Source organism: Nomascus leucogenys, chromosome 3 (genome assembly GCF_006542625.1).
Source record: "Nomascus leucogenys isolate Asia chromosome 3, Asia_NLE_v1, whole genome shotgun sequence".
Taxonomy (NCBI): Eukaryota; Metazoa; Chordata; class Mammalia; order Primates; family Hylobatidae; genus Nomascus; species Nomascus leucogenys.
In genome coordinates this window covers 28,370,744-28,392,860 of record NC_044383.1, presented here as the reverse complement: position 1 = coordinate 28,392,860, position 22,117 = coordinate 28,370,744, and the positions used below count along the sequence as shown (strand labels likewise).

The 22,117-nt window shown below is 40.9% G+C and overlaps 1 protein-coding gene across 1 annotated transcript in view; it reads left to right on the top strand.

The window, feature by feature from the left end:
* The window catches only part of SORCS3 (sortilin related VPS10 domain containing receptor 3), a 620,618-nt gene extending 598,997 nt beyond the window's left edge, over positions 1 to 21,621 (top strand). The window contains exons 21-27 of the mRNA XM_003255445.3: positions 2,195 to 2,318; positions 3,855 to 3,967; positions 9,755 to 9,886; positions 12,107 to 12,206; positions 13,224 to 13,329; positions 18,703 to 18,863; positions 19,690 to 21,621. Of these exons, the coding sequence (XP_003255493.1) occupies positions 2,195 to 2,318; positions 3,855 to 3,967; positions 9,755 to 9,886; positions 12,107 to 12,206; positions 13,224 to 13,329; positions 18,703 to 18,863; positions 19,690 to 19,754 (801 nt within the window). The 3' untranslated portion in view covers positions 19,755 to 21,621. The remainder of the gene's footprint in view (positions 1 to 2,194; positions 2,319 to 3,854; positions 3,968 to 9,754; positions 9,887 to 12,106; positions 12,207 to 13,223; positions 13,330 to 18,702; positions 18,864 to 19,689) is intronic.
* Positions 21,622 to 22,117: the final 496 nt, after the last annotated feature.

The following is a 22,117-nucleotide window of genomic DNA, read 5'->3' as shown; positions in this document are numbered from 1 at the left end:
TAACAGAGTGAGTTTCAAGTCACTGTTCTAATTATACTAGAAATGGTGACTCTGTGCCACACATATTGTTATTCCCTTATTCCATGGCCCTGATTGACATTTGCCATGCTCAGCCCGGCTTGACTTCAGTTCCCTTCTCCAAACAGGACCATAAACAGCCACTGTTGACCCTTTGGATTTTATATGCATGTCAGAACCTACTTAGCACCTCATTTATCGACTAATTCAGAAGGTCACACCCATGTGTGTGTCACCACCCAGTCATAAATATGGGAAAGAATGCCTGAACTCTGAGGTTTGCCCTTAGTTAAGGGAAAGAGTATATCTCTTTGCATACTCCCTTTCTTCTTTCGTTTACCAAGTAGAAAAGAAAATATGTCAGATGCTTAGGACAGTATCTGTAATCCTGCCCAGCTCCAGCCATCAACCTGATCATAAAACAGAGCTATAGAATTTTAAAGCAGAAGAAATTAAATTATTGTTTCAAAGGCCAGTTGAAAATTCTGAGCTAGAAAGGAATTTCAGTATTACAGTAGGGACACCATCTGAAAGCTGCAGCTGGGAGCCTCTGCAGGGTTTTGTAGACATGCATCCAGGCCATACATGGATATGTTGTGAAGGACTGTCCTGCCCCTCTTAAAAGGCAGCTCTGTGCATCCGCAGCTGGCTACATTACTACTCTGCATCCTGCTGTTGTCCTGACACAAAGAAAGGAGAGGGAGTCTGCTCATCTGCCCCTGTGACATCTCTTTATCAGCTGCCCTAGATCAGCCTCCAACTGTTACGTCTTACTTTCCAAACAATAGAGATTTTGAGAGGGCACTGACTTTAAGATGCCCACTGAATAATGACTCATCAATCTGAAGATCTGTACTCTCTTCTCTCCAATAAGCATCTGCTTTTTAATCAAGATTCTTCTTTCCAGGAAAAAATATATATAATTAGAGCTGACCCTTGAACAACAAGGGTTTGAAATGTACAGGTCCACTTATATGTGGGTTTTTTTTTTTTTTTTTTCAAGAAATACAGTCAGCCCTCCATATCATCAGGATCCACATCTGCAACCAAACTTAGATTGAAAATACAGCATTTGCAGAATGCAAGACCTGCAGATATGGAGGGCCTACAATGGGATTGGAGTATGCATGGATTTTTGTATACACAGGGGTCCTGGAATCAATCCTCTGTGAATTCTGAGGTATATCTGCATTTTATTTCTCTCTTCATCCTTGAGAAGTTCCTATCTGTTATGATTATTGGGGGAAAAAACAGAAAGAGAAAAAGATTAATAAATGATTACAAATATGTATGTGTGTATTTTCTAACCTATTAAAAATGATAAAAATGTCTTGTAATGGAAAACACAGATATAATAATATAAAAAGTCAGTAATCTGACGGTGCATCTAATTTACGTATATTTTCTGCTCTATGAAAGGCAATGTGCGACCGGGCGCAGTGGCTCACACCTGTAATCCTAGCACTTTGGGAGGCTGAGGTGGGTGGATTGCCTGAGCTCAGGAGTTCGAGATCAGCCTGGGCAACACGGTGAAACCCCATCTCTACTAAAATACAAAAAAATTAGCTGAGTGTGGTGGCATACACCTGTAGTCCCAGCTACTAGGGAGGCTGAGGCAGGAGAATTGCTAGAACCCAGGAGGTGGAGGTTGCAGTGAACCAAGATTGCATCACAGCACTCCAGCCTGGGCAACAGAGCGAGACTCTGTCAGAAAAAAAAAAAAAGAAAAAAAAGTGTGCTTAGCGTGGGCAATACAGAAGTAAATAACTCTGTGATCACTTCTCAGAAAGGTCTCATAATCCAGTGAAATATAGGATGAAAATATAAGTGACACCAGATATTGGAGGAGAAGGGAAATGATCTCCTATTCCCAAAGCCAACAGGGACAGGTTACAAAAGCTGTTTCTACTTTGCCCCAGGAGAAGGAGCAGAATGACATGCAAAATCCAGGATGCCCAGTCTTCTCCTTATTTCTAGAATTTAACATTTTATAATGTGTTTCAAATATACTAATACTCTTCCTAGATACTGGAAGAATAATCACAGTTTTAAGAAACTGTATAAAGTTTTTTTTTTTTCTTTTCCAAGTTAGGATGACAGTCTGAGAATTTCAGGAAAGGAAGCAAGTTGATATTCCACACAAGACTGAATTGAGTATCGTTACTTCTTCTTGTAGCCTCTCATCACTTTGGACAGCAGCATTTCCTTCACATTCCTTGCAGAAGGAACCAACACCATCACAGTCCAGGTAGCTGCTGGGAATGCCCTCATCCAGGACACAAAAGAGATTGCAGTTCATGGTAAGCCCTGAAAATTGTTCTGTGATGCTCCTTCCTGCTCAGTTAATCTCCTCTGCCCACTCTCCCTACAATCATTGAGTGTGGTGGAAATTCCTCAGGCCCTGGGAAAATTACATAGGTCAACAGGAAGCTTCCAAACCTACCTCCGACCTAGAGATTGAGGTTATAAGAGACGTATACCACAAACAGGTATTCGTTGTCCCCTGTGTTATGTCTGCCTCACAACTTGTTTGGGGTTCTCATTAGACAAAGACACGTATCACAAATTGAAGGAAATGCAAGCTGGGAGGTATCTACAACATATATGCAGGACACACTCTTTGTGAGATGAGGACCAGCAATTTCCAAAAGTCAGGAGTCATGATCGCTGCCATGTAGGACTCATTGCACAGTTGATGAGATGATCTCTATTCACAACAGATGGCTTTCTTGATTGTTGGAGATTTGAATATCATTGGCTGCAAAACTAGTTAATAAGGCTAAGAATATAAGTTAGGACTAGGGCAGAAGGGTGGTGAATAGGACTACTATCCTGTTCTCAACCCTGGAGAACCACTCTTAAGTTTATTATAAATGAAAGTGCCTCTACTGCCATTTCACACAACCTCTCCCAGATCCCTAGACACAACCAGTATCACTGTGGTTTTTTTTTTTTTAGATTTATCATTACTAGTTTGATTTATTTAATGGTAATTGGTTTTTTGGTTTTACATTTCTTCATTTCATTTCTTCATTTCTTCTTTTTTTATTTATTATACTTTAAGGTTTAGGGTATATGTGCACAACGTGCAGGTTGGTTACATATGTAATGTAAATATCACTGTGGTTTTCTAGAAAGTTGAGTGAAGGCTTATGATCCTCTGATCAGATTATGTTCCTCCAGCCTCACACCAGGTAAATTCCTTTTCCTACCTTTCTGCAAACTTGCTTCTCAGGCTCTTCAAGGGGCACATGGAAGGTTTGTGTGTTTCTTTCAAAGTAAACATTTTAATTGTATTGTAAATTTTATACAGAAGCGTGCAGGGCACAAGTTTAGTTTTATGCATTACCACAAAGTGAATGCACTTGTATACTCACCAACCAGGTCAAGATACAAAGTTTCAACCTATTTTCTAATCCTCAGAGGCAGTTTCTAGCACAATGGGCAAAGGGATTAAGGAAGGAGAAGTGAAAAGACTCCATTCCAACCAAGCCCAAATTGTTAATGCTTTGTGTTGGCTCTGCATGGTACCGCCTACAGTAGCAGACGTCTCCTTCTGGAGTTTCATATTTGTCTTTCATTTCAGATAATATACAGGAAGAAAGGCTTAAGATCTTAGACACTAACAAAACTGGTAGGAGCACAAATCCACTTCTAATCACCAAATTCTACTTCATTTCAGAAGTCAGGAAACAAGCTGAGAACGAGGAATTCAAGCAGAAGCCTGGTGAAAGAGTAGACCTTTTACCAAAGGCACAGTGGTGGTGGAGCTCCACACCTATCACAACCTCTCTCTTACTCTCCCAGCCTCACTTGAACACTCTTTCTCCCTGCAGAATATTTCCAGTCCCAGCTTTTATCATTCTCTCCTAATCTGGATTACCACAATCCTGACATTCCTGAGTGGAGACAAGATATTGGCAATGTCATCAAGCGAGCTCTGGTTAAAGTAAGTTGGTTTTGTCTTTGTTTAAGTTCCTGCGAATAAAGAAAAGAACTAGATGGTGTGGTCCACGATACATTGGCATGGATTGAAACTGCATTCTACAGTTAGATAGAGATTATTTCTCTGTAAAAAGAGAGAAAAGAGGCTGGGCGCAGTCGCTCACACCTGTCATCCCAGCACTTTGGGAGGCCAAGGCAGGCAGATCACTTGAGACCAGGAGCTTGAGACCAGCCTGGCCAACATAGCAAAACTCTCTCCACTAAAAACACAAAAATTAGCTGCGTGTGGTGGCGCACACCTGTAATCCCAGCTACTCAGGTGGCTGAGGCATGAGAATTGCTTAAACCGGGGAGGTAGAGGTTGCAGTGTGCTGAGATTGCGCCATTGCACTCCAGCCTGAGTGACAGAGCAAGACTCTGTCAAAAAAAAAAAAAAAGAAGAAGAAAGAATTATAGGATTAAAGAAGGAGGAAGAGAAGTATAAAAGAGAGTCTAGTTCAATGTTTGAAGAAGGAAACTGGCCCAATGTTTATTATGAATTTGTTTGAGATAGGGCTTGATCCCTTTAATGCACTGATGGATGGACCACTCACTGAGTTGTTGCTAATATTATGCACTTGTCTGTCTCTTTGTTCACCAAGAGGGTCTTCTTAACCAAACATTTATTCTCACAAGACTACCATTGGCCACAGATTGCACTCAGAAGGCTACAGGCCAGGAAACAGAGCATTCCAGCAGGGTAATAGAATTACAGAGTTAATCGCAGGTCAAATTTGCCTTAGAGAAAGTAAAAGGGTTTTGTTAAACATTTTCTCAGAGGTAGGCACTAGAATATGTTGATGAATAAAACATGGTCAATTGAAATGTAGAAATAAGTCTAATGTGTAAGCAGCTGTAAGCTAGAGGCATGGCCAGCATCTCTATGGGGCAGAGAGAACAGCATGATTCATGCTATCCAGGGACATGAAGACTTGGCACAGATTTGCAACTCAATAAATACTTGTTGAACTCTTGGAACGTCTTTGGAGAGAATACTTGAACTGTGTTTGCAAGGATAAATGTCAGTTAACAGGGGCAGGATGGTGTTTGAATGAGCAGCATGTACAAAGTCATGGACTATAAAGAGTACAGCACACTTTGGGAGGCCGACACGGGTGGATCACCTGAGGTCAAGAGATCGAGACCATCCTGGCCAACATGGTGAAACCCTGTCTCTACTAAAAGTACAAAAACTAGCTGGGTGTGGTGGCGTGTGCCCGTAGTCCCAGCTACTCAGGAGGCTGAGGCAGGAGAATCACCTGAACCCAAAAGGCGGAGGTTGCATGAGCCGAGCTATTGCACCACTGCACTCCAGCCTGGTGACAGAGTGAGACTCCATCTCAAAAAACAAACAAACAAAAAAAAGAGTACAACATATTTGGGAAATGGCAAAGAGTTTGGTGTAGCCAGTCTGTAGGTTATAAGGGCAGGTGCAGCTAAAATTGAGCTAGGATGGTTATGTCATACTGTGTAGGGTTTGAGAGACCAACAGAAGCTTTCATCTATTCTGTAGGCACGGGGAAGTATGAAAAGTATTCTTTTTTTATTTCAGTAAGAGAATAGGTTTATATGTCAGTAACTCATTCTGGTGGCAATGCAGAGGATAAGCTGAGGTAGGAAGGGAACATCGTTGGGGAGACATTTCACAAAAGGTGACCAGCTAAAAGACCACTGCAGTTATCTAGGCCAGAAATATAAGGTGCTCCAGAAAAAGAGGCAAAGGCTACTTAAAAAGTTGAACAATAGAATTGGTGACTAAGGAAATGTAGTGTGGGTGAGAGGGAGAGAGAAATTCTCTGATGACAAGAGCCAGTAGGAGATGGCCTTACATTAATCAAGATGGGGACTATGTAGGAGAAACACACTTGGGAAACAATAATGATTTGACTTCTAATATAAGTCTGGAGCACGTGAGAAACAACTGGGTGAAGATGACCAGGAAGGTTGAAAATATGGATCTGAAGATGAAGCAGAGGTTCATGCTGGAGGGAGAGATGTAAGAGAAGAGGCTGTGGAGGTTGTTAGGCTCTCCAAAGAGGAGCTGGGGGACAAGGCAGACACACTGCTGGTGGTTCCCCAAGGCGGAGGAGAAAGATCCAGGAAGGACATGGAGAAGGAGCTGACAGATAGGAAGAAGAATAAATAGAAGAGAATGACATAGGAGCATTCCTGTATGGAGTGGTCTGTAAGAGTAACTACACTTCAAATCTTTTTACAAAGAGACTGTTCATAGAAAGAGATGAGAATGAGGGCTGGGAGCAGTGGCTCATGCCTGTAATCCTAGCACTTTGGGAGCCGAGGCAGGTGGATTGCCTGAGCTCAGGAGTTTGAGACCACCCTGGGCAACACAGTGAAACTCCATCTCTATAAAAATAAATTAAAAAAATTTATCCTGGCATGGTGGCACATGCCGGTAGTCCCAGCTACTCAGGAGGCTGAGGCAGGATAATTGCTTGAACCCAGGAGGTGGCAGTTGCAGTGAACTGAGATTGCTCCACTACACTCCAGGCGACAGAGTGAGACTCCAAAACAAACAAACAAAAAAAAACAAAGAAAAAATGAGATGAGAATGAGACTGTTATGTATGCTGTGTTAGTCTGTTTGGGCTGCTATAACAAGGTTCCATAAACTGGGTGGCTTATAAACAACAGAAGTGTGTTTCTCACAATTCTGGAGGTGGAGAAGTTCAAGATCAAGATGCTGGCAGATTTGATGTCTGGTGAAAGCCTCTTTGCTTATTCATAGGCAGAACCTTCTTGCTGTGTCTTCACATGGTGGAAAGGGCAAGGTGGCTCTCTGCGGTCTCTTTTTTTTTTTTTTTTTTTTTTTTTTTTTTTGAGACACAGTCTCACTGTCGCCCAGGCTGGAGTGCAGTGGCGCGATCTTGGCTCACTGCAGGCTCCGACCCCGGGGGTTCACGCCGTTTTCCTGTCTCAGCCTCCCGAGTAGCTGGGACTACAGGCGCCCGCCACCACGCCCAGTTAATTTTTTGTATTTTTAGTAGAGACGGGATTTCACTGTGTTAGCCAGGATGGTCTCGATCTCCTGACCTCGTGATCCGCCCGCCTTGGCCTCCCAAAGTGCTGGTATTACAGGCGTGAGCCACCACGCCCAGCCTGGGGTCTCTTTTATAAAGGCACTAATCCCATTCATGAGGGCTCCACCCTTATGACCTAATCACCTCTCAAGGCCCCACCCTGATACCATCACACTGGATATTAAGTTTTGACAGATGAATGGGGGTGGGGGGTGCAACAACATTCAGATCATAGCATATGTTTTTGGTTGCAAGGCATCCAGAATTGGGTTGTATTATGTATGGTTACATTCATTAAAAACATACTAGCTTTTTAGGAAATAACTTGGTAATTGCAGTAATAATAATCAGTCCTGTCAGTTGATTCTCAGGCCTCAAATCTCACAAGGACCAATCACTCGTATGTCCCTTTGGAGGGGTTAAATGAATCTGTATACACCGCTCCAAGGTCGCTCTAAGGGCCTTGATGGACTGACACTCCCTGACATTGTTCTTTCCTGAGACAAAGGGTCACACCAGTCAAGGCACTAATAAACTCACCACCCTGCCCCTTCACTTCACTGGGTGATTCTCTGCATTTTGCCCCTTAGTCTGGCCTCCTGAGACTGGCTTTAAGGTTAAGCAAAGGCCCCCAGCCTTATGGACTTGGGCATTAGGACTTGATGCTACTCAGGATCATGCTTTGAAAGGATGCTGAGGCATCTAGCTAACCACCTCAGAGTGTTAAGAGGATACCTCCCTGGTTGGTGGACTCATTAGGCTTCTGACTGCTACTTCTTACTTCCCTGCAGGCTGGCTCTTTCACTTTTCTTTGTCACATCCCTGAGAGTTAACTCCAATCCATAAGCCTAATTCCAAATAGGAATCAGAGCTGAGCAAATGGAAAACAACCAACCCCTCTGCTTCTGTTCAGTCTAGCAACTATTTATTGAATTTTTACTCTGTGTCAAGCATTCTTTGGAACAATGAGACCCCAGACAGAAATATCTGGGCAATCACACCTTAAGAACCTGTATTAGTCCGTTCTCAAACTGCTATACCCGAAACTGGATAATCTATAAAGAAAAAAGATTTAACTGACTCACAGTTCTGCATGGCTGGAGAGGCCTCAGGAGACTTAACAATCATGGCGGAAGGCATCTCTTCACAGGGTGACAGGAGAGAGAAGAGTGGCAGCACGAAGGGGGAAAAGCCCCTTATAAAACCATTAGCTCTCATGAGAACTCACTATCATGAGAACTCACTATCATGAGAACAGGATGGGGGAACCACCCCCAGGATTTGATCACCTCCACCTGGTTCCTCCTTCAACCCCTGGGGATTCTGGGGATTACTATTCAAGGTGAGATTTAGGTGGGGACACAAAGCCTAACCATATCAGGATCTATCTGAGAAAAGACTGCACCAGACAGATGTAATCATGTGTCACGGTGGACATGAGCTATATCTCTGAAATGCAGTGGACATGGTCATTTGGAGGTGTTTGGGGCGGGAGGCTAACGTGGAGGAGATCACTGCAGGCAGAGATAGTCGGGGGCACTTTGGAGGATGGGGGTATTTCACCTGATTCACAAATTATATATTTGGATTGGCAGAATGATGTTCTGGATAAAAGATCTTCAGGAGACGCATAGGAAAGAACAAGCTTACCCTTCACAGGGGAGAACTCAGCATCCTGTTTTCTTTAAAAATTTGCCTTCAGACAGAAGCTTACTTTTAAGTTTTTATCACAAAAGCAATATCATTCTTTTGCTAAACACTCGGGAATAGAAAAATTCACTCATATTCTCAGCCTCTTAACAACGTTTAGTATTTTGTAATTTTTTTCTTCTATACATTTGTATTTTTATAGAGTTGTAACCAAAGAAATGTAAGGAAATAGATTGGAATGCAGCTATCATAAGTATTTTTCTATGTTGTCTCATAGTACTCATTATCATCTTAATGGTGGCATAATATTCTATCAGGTGATTATACCAGTATTTACTTATTTTTTTGAATACTGGAGGTTTTCCCATTTATTTACTATTATAAGTAATGTTATATTTTTTCCGGCATATGGCTTTTCCTATATTTTGGATCATGTCTTTAGAACAAACTCACCAAGTTACAGTTACTGACTGAAGGGTATGAATATTTTTATGGCCTTTAAATTAAGTCTTTCAGAAAACAAATTGGCAATATGTATCAATTTCTAGCACTGCCAGCCCCAAATGAGGGAACTTCCTTCACTGCAGTCTTACCAATATTAGCTATTACACTTTAAAAAAAATCCTGCTTTAATAAGTGAAAGCAAGTATTGCTCAGCTTTCTTTAAATTTGCATTTTCCCATGTTTGTTTATGACTTCTTTTTCCTCATTTGCACCCAGCCTGTGTTTCAGCCAGAAGCTCTAGCCCTCATAGAAAAATGGAAAATATGAGAGGAACTTTTGCAAATGTTCCCAGCAAATAATGTTTTAAAAATCATTTGTAATACAATTCTAGTTTCAGCAAAAATGTATGTAAGAGCAGAGGAGGTAGTGAAACTAATATTTTACCTAGCAGGTCTAAGGGAAAAACTGAAAGAAAGCCTGAATGTATATTGGAGCCTGTGCCTAAAAAGTTGCATTCGAAAAACTCATATGAGCCATCTGGCTGTGCACACTCTGCTCTTGTCATTGATTTGGGGAGGGCTGGCTCCTCCACAGCCTCTCTTTGTCTGAACATCTTTGCAGGTAACCAGTGTCCCAGAGGACCAGATCCTCATTGCCGTGTTTCCTGGCCTTCCCACTTCAGCAGAGCTTTTCATTCTCCCACCCAAGAACCTGACAGAGAGGAGGAAAGGCAATGAAGGGGACCTGGAACAAGTAAGTGAAAGTAAATCTGGCTGGGACCCTTGCCTGCACCCTACACCCTGAGAGGGCACAAAGCTGTTTTTAGCCAGAAAGGGAGACAGGCTCTCTTCCATTGCCCCAACAGCTAAGGTTTTGAAGAGCAGTCACCCTTACCCAGAGTAAATACAGGTGCAAATAGACTGGAGCATTCAGCTCCTCAGGAAGGAATGGCACCCCTGGCATTATTCCTTCCAATGTCTCACATCCCTATGCCAGCTCATGTCTCCCTCCCAATGACTCTTCCTGGGATACAGGGGAAGGGGAGCAGGAGAGAGAGAGAGAGAAACAGAGAGAGAAAGAAAGGGGGGAATTTGAATTTCCTTGTTTTTTTCTGGGACTGTGTGCCTCTTGTCTTTAAATTTCACTGGCCCCTAAAGATCCTGGCCAATTTTAGGCTCTCCTTCTGGGGAGAAAATGAACTGCTTTCAAACACGATTTTTTGGAAAGGGATGTATTGCCTCTCTTTGCTTTAACTAAGGAAGCAACATTTCCAAAAGGGATTGTGATTTACTGTTCTTATCAAATGGGCATATAGAACTATACTGTGATCTGCACACTGTCCTGGAAGTAAAGGGGATGGCAGGACTGGCGTTTCTCCTTTTCATCCTCTAATCCCCCTGAGGTCTTAATGCCTGCACTGTTTCACCATTCCTTTCTTTCTCATGATGCTAAGTCAGGTGAAATAGAAATAAGTGAGCATGAGGCTGCAGAAAATCGGCATGAATCACACACATTTCCTCTCATGTGAGGTAATCATTGTACAGACATATTTCGTGTCCCTGTGATACTCACTGGCCGTCACCTCATCCTTACTTACAGCCATCCACAGACCTTGAGCAGTACAGATGTGATTGCAGTTTCTCTGAGAAATAATTTCTTGCATTGCAGGGTTGCATATTGAAGTTGGCCAGAAATAAATTTAGCTTTTTAATGCATACATCACTTTTGCAAGACCTCTTTATTCTGAAATAGCAAGTGGCATGTGTGAACTATATTTGGAAGCTACAATATCCATCCATTTAGATAAATAGGTAATTACAGTGATGAATAGCAGCTGTGATATTAAGGCGCATACAATGAGATAAGAGTTAGGGACAACAGCCTAAGTCGGCCTCAGCTTTCATGTGGGAATTACAGAGTGATTAAATCGATGTTATGTGTTCTGAGACTTGCTAGGGAAAAGTAAAGAACAAAAATTATCCCATAAAAAGGAGGCAGCTTCTGCGTTGTCTCTAAGATAGAAAACGCAGAGGAGTGGGCTGGGAGTATATGTACCTGCTTTAATCCTGGCAGGGACCTACATCCCCTGTGTGTATGACTTGATCAGATTACAGAGCTAATGATGGGCTGAACTTCTTTCATCAGAACCCATAACAGGTCTTTTTAGAGTGTTAGAAAGCCATGGATAAAAGAGCAGTGAACTAGGAGTTGAATGAAACACCTATGTCTATTATAGCTCTAATTCACCAGTGACTGTAGGCATGTCTCTTTCTGTCTCTCACTCTCCTTTCCAGAATAAGCAAATATTACCATCTATAGTTGTCCCTCAGTATACACAGGAGTATGGTTCTAGGACTTCTGATATACCAAATCTGTGCATCTTCAAGTCCTGCAGTTGGCCCTGCAGAACCTGCATGTAAGAAGTTGGGCCTCTGCAACATGGTGAAACCCCGTCTCTACCAAAAATACAAAAATTAGCTTGGCATGGTGGCACGCGCCTGTAATCCCAGCTACTCAGGAGGCTGAGGCAGGAGAATCGCTTGAACCCAGGAGGGAGAGGTTGCAGCGAGTCAAGATCATGCCACTGCACTTGAGCCTGGCGATAGAGTGAGATTCCATCTAAAAAAAAAAAAAAAGAAGAAGAAGAAGAAGAAGTAGTTGGGCCTCCGTATATGCAGATTTCACGTCCTGTGAATACTGTATTTTCCATCCACATTTTGTTGAAAAAATCCACATAGAAGTGGATCTGCTTAATTCAAAACTGTATAGTTTAAGGGTCAACTGTACTTCCTTGGTTTCACAAGGCTCCAAGGGCTGCGAGAACCAAATTGATAAATATATTCCACTATCTTATCCCTAATTGAACCATGGTGATTTTTTACCTATTGACCTTCTCCTTGGTTTCCTACCCCATGAGGGAGCATCATTGCATGTCATGTCACCCCATGCATCCTGTCTTTTTTTTTTTTTCAGATTGTAGAAACACTGTTTAATGCTCTCAACCAAAATTTGGTCCAGTTTGAGCTGAAGCCGGGGGTACAAGTCATTGTGTATGTCACACAGCTGACGTTAGGTGAGTGCCACTGGGAACTGGGGAAATGGGAAAGATGATCTGTTATCCCAGAGAGAAAAGGAGGAGAGACTTGTGAAACCCTGCTGCATAATGCCTGAAAGTGGCTTTATAGAAGGGTCCTTTTTGTAGTTATGGTTCAGAAGGATTGGTCACATCAGTCACATTGTTCTGAAGGCATCTTGCAAGAAGACTTTCTTAGGAGTAGCTTTGCCATTGAATCCCTAGATGGTCTTGGAGAAAACCTACAATTTCCATGGGTCTTAGCCTTAGTCATTTGTTTGTTTGTATATTTCTTTATTTTGTCTGTGACAGTTGGGATTATATTGGATAGTCCTCTAGCTCTCTTCATTCATACGATTATCTGATTTTATGAATCTTGGATGGTAGGGCCACAGAACTTTAAAACTCCCTTCTAATTTACACTGTGTGAGTCAAAGTAGAAAGAGGAACAAACTCTAGTTGGCTTATTTATGAAAAAATCTAAAAATCCATGTCCCATTGGGCATCTACTTTGGGCTCTCTGGGAGAGCCTGTTTACTAAATGGTTCTTAATAATGTAAGACTTTTCAAATGTGTAGGTCACAAATGTGCCCATCCAGTGGGTTTTTATCAGAACAGTGTAAAGGAAGAGAATGAAACACTGCATTAGTACTTAACCCAAAATTTCAAATGGTCTCCTTGTAATTATGGTGATAGGCATGCAGCCTATCTAAGAGAAAGAGCATTGGAGCCCTTATTCCACTCCCCTGAGCTGGACATACATTGTTCAATTTATACCAAGAACTAGCAAGTTTCCCCAGGCTGAACAGAGAAGTTTACTTTCCCTAAGAAGCTGTACTCAGGTACCATTGTCATCATTGAAGCCAGACTTTCTGCACCCAGATATCAGGCAGGGGAATTGGAGACTAGACATAAGGATGGAGATCAGTGGCCTCCTTCCTGCAATGAATACTCCCTCCAGCTAACAGCTTCCAAGTGAGCATATCTGTTCTTTTCCTTATCTGTTCTTCTTTCCAGCTCCATTGGTGGACTCCAGTGCTGGGCACAGCAGCTCAGCCATGCTTATGCTATTATCAGTGGTATTTGTTGGCCTGGCTGTGTTTTTGATCTACAAGTTTAAAAGGTATGTGCTATTATCACTCAATTTAGTAGTGGGGTTGGGGTCATTGCAAATGATTCTTCCTATAACTAACTTTACTAAACTCATCGCAAGAATGTGATTTTAAATTAACCTTGAACTTCTGTTTGACAATGGGTAAAAGCAAGAATGGTTGAGGGTCATAGATTAAATGGATTTGAGACTCTGAACTCTATCTATTATGATTTATAGTTATAATGAGTTAGGTAAATAAAGACTGGCCAATGAAATCAATTTATTATCTTCAAGAGAAGTGTAAGGGGTTTTCAAACCTCAAACTTCTAAAGTAAGGTCTTATATATTCAGAAGATCTTTTTATATGGATCAACATCCATTCAGGTGGTTAAATAGAGAAAATGCAGCTAAAATTTGATACACACATTTACAGACATCGATGCATTTTTTTTATCTCCTGTTGCAGCTATTCAGCATCTCTCTTTAAATTTGCATGCTAAACATATTCAACTACCATCCCTCTCCCTCTTTTTCTTATTCTAAAGGGAAATTGATTAGGAGAACAAAACTCCACATGTCTTGAGAAATTATTTTTGAAAGCCACAGAAGGGGTGGTATAACAAGATACTTATTAGAAACGTAAAATTGAAGTCAATAATTTTGTACTAACATTCAAATTATAACTTCTACTAGGATGTATACTAATTAAGAGTATAAACTCTGAAATAAGACCCAGTTTTAACTTTTAGCATTTGTAACCTTGGGCAATTGCATTTGCCTCTCCAAGTCTTAATTTCTTCATTGGTAAAATGAGAATAGCAATAATATTTTATAGGTTTGCTGTATGATTTAAATGTCAAATGTGTGTAGGTGCCACATACTAAGTAATCAACAAAGCTATGCTATTATAAATAACAAAGCACATGTCTGCCAAAGATGCCCTCTGTGCCATAAACTGTCACATAATAGGCCCTCAGAAATTTTATCAGTGGCCTAGAAATGTGCTCCCTGGGAAGCCTGGGTAAAGTAAAAATGTCATTAATTAATGTCAGATGAGTTTGAAAGCCTCTTTTAGTCCTGGAGTCTTTCCAGGAACTAAAGATAATGCTTTTAGGTTTTGGTAGAGATCAGTGGTAAAGGTGCCTGACTCTTCCTGCCCCCTTCTTCCTGCTTATCTCTCCTTTAGTGGCTATTTCATTTTCTTAAAAACACCAGTTTAATTCAATATACCTCTCAGCATTAGCTTCAGCAGCAGGAATTCTATCAACACCCTCCATGCTCTCTAGAAGGACAGAGTGAGATTCACCTTCCTACTCAATTTATAGACCAGTATGTGAGTTCATGTCCTCTTGGATTAAGATGTGTTAACGCACATACCCCGTTCCCTTTGAAGGGTGGGTAAAACCTTTATGTCACAAAGTGAGAAAAGGTTCAATATAGAAACAGCCTGGTTAAGGCAACACCCATTTATTTATAGATGTACTTCAATTATATGCAAAGAACATTTCACTTTTCACTCAGCCAAGAATTTGATTGTGAGGAAGCCTGGTGGTTGCTGGGCGTGACAATCAACTAAACCAAATGTCTCATCTCTGACTCCCAGAGCAGCATAGTTACTGAGGACAAGGGCCAATAGAAGTCCTGTAAAGAGTCTTTTGTGGCTTTTGTGTCAGGTCGATTCAAAGTAAGGATACTTAAATATCACTTATACTGTGACTTGAAAAACTTCTGTTTTGTTTTGTTTTGTTTTTATAAATGCTGTTAAACTCCTTAGACGGTCAACTTATTAATGTAGGCATCTCTAAATGTGTACACTTTAATAACGAATCCATGCCAGGTACTGACATCTCTAAAAAATTCTACATTTGTAGTTCCCAGGTATCAGCCCACTTTTTCTATGTCCCTGACAGTGAATCATGCAGCTGAGGCCACAGGAAATAAACTCCAATCAAACTGCACAATAGCAGTTAAGAGTAACTAGTCATCAGTTAACCTTTACTTTTCTGGCTCCTTTTCCTGGAAGTTTCACTCCCAATGCTCAAGCCCTTTGGTTGAAATTCTGTTTTGGATTTTCTTTTATTTTTTTGGTCTCCTTTCCCCCACTCATCACATGGAACCCCAGTAATGGCAACATGAAGTGTGCCTGGCTTGCAACAAGTACAGAGGTCAGGTTCCTAGCCCTGGATTCCCAGAGTCTCCTTTGCTTCTTTCATTACTATCCAATAGAACTTTGGCAATGTTTAAAATGCTCTATCATCTGTACTGTCTAATACAGTAGCCAGTAGTCTGACTGAGGGACTGAATTTTAATTATATTTAACTTTAATTAATTTAAGTGTAAATAGCAACACCTGGCCATTAAACGCTCTGTTGAGCAGCACAGTTTAGTGTAAAGACATTTCTGTTTCTGTGTCCAGATCATTGGCCATACTGAGTTTCCAGATCCAAAGCTTCCTCTCTGTAATTGCCAGTATTAACACATTAGGATATTCATTCATCCTACAAACATTTATTGAGTACTTCCTGTGTGCCAGGCACTGGAAATGATCTCAGTATCCCAAGTGGTCACTTGACATGGAAAAAGAGAATAGAATTACTATGAGTCCCAAGCTTCCTTTAAATGAATATCACCTGGCCTCTCGCAGTCTATTTGCTCTTGGATAGTGACTGCTATTTTCTGATATCTCAAGTAATATAATTAAAAATCATCATGAGATGGCTTTTCTTTCTGAAGACTGCCTAACAAGAATTTCTTTCCATAACTGAAGATCTGCTTTTTCTCTATCCAGGAAAACATTTGAGCTTCTATATTCCTTCCAATCTTTTTTTAGTAGGGCTTTCCTTATAGTCCAAAGCCCACTTTGCTTTCTCTAAATTTCCTCCTACAGGCTTCTAACACTCATAATAGATGGATAAATAGATACAAACTGCAGTTGGGTTTTGTTTTTTGTTTTTAGAGGGAGACTTGAGCCTATCCATATTATTCCTCTTATTTAAACCTCTATGAATGTTGGTCCAAGACATGTCTCTTGATCTCTTCATTTCCCACATTCCTTGTATGCAGAAATGGAGTTCAGACTTATTTTCTCAACAGTCCTACAAGTGGATGTGTTAACAAATGAAAAGCAACTTGACAAATTTTTAAAATTCTGCAAATTGAGATACAAAATTTATTCTCTTCCAACCATCGATTGCAAAAAGATGAAAAATATGCCAGTTTTTAGATGTGTTATTTGGAAATTGAAATAAAGCGAATAATCTGTATAAGGGCAAGTTTATCCAAATCCTCATAGGTATTGTGAGCAAAGCAGGAAAGGGGAGGCAGTTGACTCTGGTTACAACTGTGAAGTACACAGACTTATGTGATCAGGAATGGTTTAACCACCCCCAGACCTAATAAATATTACAGTTGATCCCAACCTTCATGAGCAATATGTACTTTTATGATTGGGAGGAATCTAAGTTATTAGACTGTATTTTCATTTATATAAAAAAGAATATAAAGGCCAGCATTAATTTTTAATTATACCACATTTAGAGAGCCCAGTGTGCTGCCTCACATGGATGCTGTTCACTTTGGGTTCTTGTAAATTATATTAAACTGGCTTAGACCAGTAGGGGTCATGGGGACACCTCCTTTAATATATGGAAAGCAAACATTAAAGACATGAAAACTGAATGTAAAAAATAATTACAAGCAACTATGTGTTTTAAACCTATTTTCAGATTTTTTCTTCTGAATTAGCTGCAGGAAACCCGTATTAAGTGCTTCCACATTTTGCATCATTTGGAATTGGAGCAGATAGGGGAATGTAGAAGCTTGAGAATACCACTACTTGGCACAAGGACAACAAAGTGATTTTCCTTTAGAGTTGCATGGGATGTCCTGGATTAGGGTGGGTGTCCTATGTCCCAAGTTTCAGTGATATCTATGCTAGTAATTGGCTTTGTGAAATGTCTAAATGTTAGTCTAATTTCCCCATCCTTTGATGAGGTAAGAGGGGTCTCTTCTAGAAGTGATATTCTAAGATAAAAATACAATCTTTTTATTGATGAATATAGTATAGTAAAGTAGAAAGAGCACAGGATTTAAGGTAATTTATTCATTGATTCAAAAAATGCTTAATAAATGTTAACCATGTGCCAAACACTGTGCTAAGTCATGTGGATAGCAGAGAGGATAGAAAACATAGACCTTGCCTACATGGGGCTGTTAGTTTAGTGGGACAGAAAGACAGAAAACAAGTCAATAAACATTGCCTATTACATCACCCTAAACCAACACCATATTTATTTCTTACATAGGCAGTGTCCCATCGTTACATGTTTATAATGGAAAGTTGGATGGTCAGGGGAAGCCTCTCAGAGATGACATGTAAGCCAAGCTCTGAGAAGAGCAGAGGGCAGTGCGTTACAGGCAGAGGGAACAGTTGGTTCTAAGTCCCCAAGATGTTGAAGGGCTGCTTCTATTAGAGTCTCATAACTCAAAATTTGGGTCTCCAAATGATTAGCAGCATCAGCATCACCTGGGAGCTTGGCAGAATTGCAGAATCTCAACCCATCCGGTCCAGACTTACCGAGCCACAATTCACATTTTAAGGAAGACTCTGGGTGATGCTTAAGCTTGTTAATGTTGGAGAAGCCCTGGATTAAAGGAATGCAAAGGAGTCTCCCGAGGCTGGAGCACACAGTGTGTGAGGAGATAATGAAGATGGGTCAGAAGATGAATGCCTCAAGAAGATTTCAGTGTGAAGCCGCTCACTTCTCCAACCCCAAGCTAGTCTGCCTTGTGTTTCCAAACCCCACCTACTACTTTTGTGTCTTTGAATGGAACTATTTAGCTTCTCTTAATCCTTAATCATCTCCAAAATCCAAAAAGAAGCTATTGTCATCCCCTTTGAACAGATGAGGAAACGATCCAAGTATTTAAGGTACTTATCCCATAAGTGATGCTCTGAAAATTGTAGCAAAGGCTATGAATCTATTATTTCTTGACTATAAAAAAAAAGCCAATGTGGATTCATTAAATTGATGCAACCTTAGAAATAGGTGTCTTTTCACTCTGTACACACTTAGAGTCTCAAAGTCCAGCTCCTTTAAAAACTTAATACCAGGTAAATATTTATAGGGTTTTATGATCTAACTGCCTTTTTGTTTATACCTTCTTGTTTTTTACCCACAGGAAAAGGTGCATTCCTCAGGGAGTTCTATGGGCATCTGGGTTCCTGGCTGCATTTGTGTTCCTTGACCTCGTAGCCTCATTGTCTCTGGGGTTACCAATATCTTTCCCTGACATGGACCCTTCCTATTAATACTTCTTCCTCCCCTTATCCCCCAGGATTTCCAGCTGCCCAAGTTTGGCACACCTGTGATCTTAACCTGATTTTGCTCCTGTCCCATGTAGGAAAATCCCTTGGATTAACATCTACGCTCAAGTCCAACACGACAAGGAGCAGGAGATGATTGGGTCAGTGAGCCAAAGTGAAAACGCCCCCAAAATCACACTCAGTGACTTTACGGAGCCTGAGGAGCTGCTGGACAAAGAGCTGGACACGCGAGTCATAGGTACATGCTCCTGCTCCACTAAGCTCGTCTGTCCTGTGTCCTCTAAACACTCGCCTGCTTCATCTGTCCTCCATACACTACTGGACGGGAGGGTGGGGACAAACAACTACCTACAGTGACAGAATCATGTTTTAAATTTGTCTGCCACCTCTGGCCACATGAAATTGGTAGATTTTTTTTCCCTCAGAAGTCAATCAGGATTGGAAATACTGGAGTCTGAGTGAGTTAGGGATGAAGCCAACTATCCATTACTGTCGGGCTTTTTCTTCTTTTTCTATAAAGCAAAAGTATTATATGTCCTTACTAATAATTACATGAATGTGGAATCTGGCATCAGATAGCCCTGGGTCCATTTTTCTTGCTCTGCTAATCTACTACGTCTGTGACCTCTCTGTGCCTCAGCCTCAAATTCCTGATCTGTGAAATGGGAGTAGTAGTACTTAAGATTCATTTCTATTTCTGTGTAGTACCTAAAAAAAACAATTCTAAGACTGTTGTGATAATGACATGCTGTTATGTCATTAGCCCAGTGCCTGCTACATAGTAAGTTTCAATACACATTGGCTGGTACTGTTGTTATCAGTAGAATATAAGATGGCAGTCAATGTCTTGATCCCACCTGTGTGCTAGTGTGGGAGGTAGCATATGTTAAACATGGATGACATAAGCCAGTGAGCTGATAGGTAACAATATCCAGGTGCCTTTTAAAGAAATTCCTATTAAGCACCTGTTCTGGGCGGCTTGGTATTTAGCAGTGAATAAAACTAAGATCCCTGCCCTTGTGGAACTCACATCCATTTCTCCCTGTGTCTTCTCTTCTCTGCAGGAGGCATTGCCACCATTGCAAACAGCGAAAGCACAAAGGAGATCCCCAACTGCACTAGTGTTTAATACCAGCAAGCCACGTGGTCAACCACCTTTCTGACTTTTTATTTTTGATGATTACTATTACTATTATTATGAAAAAATAAAAATGTCTTTTTTACCTTTTGTTTACCAAGGGCCCCTTCATAAATAGCAGGCAAATGCCTAGCTTTGGGAGAAAAGGGCATTCTTAGCTGATTGAAACGAGACAAAGGGAATAAATGGCTGTATTTGTGCTAAGAGCAAAGGATGCATCTTCCCACAGCCTCCTCACTTTACTCTGCCATTGGTAGCTTAAAGACTTTCTTTTTCCCTGTGGTCTCCCTTTTTTCAAAATTTAAGTTGGGTTGGCTTTTTGTGAACTTCTTATCCCCACAGCAGAATCACCAACACTCTCCCCTTCCCCGGACACACACACATACAACACAGATCACTTCCCAGTTAGATCCGCAGGAAGTAGGTTGGTGGGGGTGGATGTAGCTGCAGAAAGCGTGCACAACTTTGTGAAAGAGGCCCTGCCTTGTGCATGTCCATAGTGAGGCTACAGATGGCTTATTGTATATAATTACAATGTAAATAGCTTTTTATTTCCTAAGAAATAATTTAATGTTTAGTAAAAAGGAAAACAGAAAAAAGAAAGATGCGTGTGTTGGCTTACGCACTGGCCCTCAGAGCTGACCAACCCGCCAGGCCTGCTGATTCATTGGGTTTGGATGCTCTCCTATTGTCTGTCACACTTAACTCTTGCATCTCCTTGTCCATGCCATAGCTGGTTTCTACTTATGTATATAAAGGGGGGTGGGGGGAGGGGCTTCTCTGGGGCAGTTGATAAAGGAAGGACTCTAGTGACATCATAGAACATGGCAGTCGTTTTTGTTCCAAGAATGACATGAAAGGTGAAGAAGAGGCCCACTAGAGGCTTCATACTGAGACCCAGATGGGGGAAAACAGCTTCCTCTCTAAAAGGAAAAACTTGATATTTATCAGTCTGAGAAAATATTTTTTTCTAAAGAAGGCAGTCAGTGGATCTTAAAATGACAATCTGTTTTTAAATTGGATTCTATGAAAATGCATAATGCTTATGGTGAATTCTCAGGCTATTCTGAGCTCAGAAAAGTCCCCTGGGCACTAGGTAAAGCCCAGTGAATGTCTCTTGGCATGGGAGGAGTTAAAGAGGTTGGAAGGGAGGAGGCATTTGTGGAATTATGAGTTCATGCAAAACTCTCCAGGCCAAGTAGGGGTCTAGCCTTTAGTGATATTAGTCAAAGGCAATTTTAGCAAAGCTGTGCTATTTGCTTGTCAGATGTACACAACTTCCTTAAAGTCAAATGTCTGCCTTCAGTTCCCTTAAGGTAGTTCTTGCCTCTGGGGTGAGTGTCTTTCAAAGCCTGTTAGCTTTTCCAGCACCTCAGCCCCTTCACACATTTACACATACCAATTTTTTTCAATAGGGTCACGTTAAGCCATGCTGTAAGCATTGTTTTTATTTTCAGGCTTAGCCTGAGCACACTTATTTTTGAAAACGATACAATGTATATATATAGGAGGAAAGGCCACATTTTGTACCTGTTAATTTTTGTGGGATGTTCTTCCCATTCTTCTTTGTGAGACAAAGAGAATGTGATATAGAGAAATCTGGCTGGCTACAGCATAGATCAGTATTAGGAATATTTCTAAAGATCCTGCTTTTTTGTTTCAAGGGTTAAATGGGGCAGACAATTGCAATACTTGTACTAAACACTGGAATACAAATGCATGACTCATATCTATATATACAGTATATGTACATATACTGTTCCTGGTTTTATTGTTCCACTTGAATATTTCTACTGTAAAAAAAAGACAGTGGTTTTGAAATTGTTGAAAATAAATGTATTTTTGTACATGAAAGCTACATACGTGGCTGAGTTTTCTCTTTGGGGAGTTTTCTTTATCCACTGTGTCTGTAAACTATTGCTGCAGTGATGCTACGTGGAAAACAATGAATGGCTTATAACAACAGATACTTGGTTTTTGCTCATGAATCTTTAGGTTGGCTCTGGTTTGGCTGAACATATCAGGACTGACCAGGCTCTGCTGGTCTGATCTGGAAGGAGGCTTCAGGTAGTTTGAGTCTGCTCCATGAATTATCATCATCCTGGGACCAGCAGCTAGCCAGGGCATGTTTTTTCATGGTGGACTGTAGAATTCCAAGTGAGGCCAGTAGAACAACCCTATGTCTCTAAGGCCTTGGTTCAAAATGGTCACTTTATTTATCTTCATCCACATTCTGTTGACTAAAGAAAATCACATGGCCAAGTCCAACCTCCATAGCTAGAGAAATAGATTCTTTCTACTCTGGTACTAAGTACTATAATTGGAAACAATAATCTGATTTACTCTGCCTATTC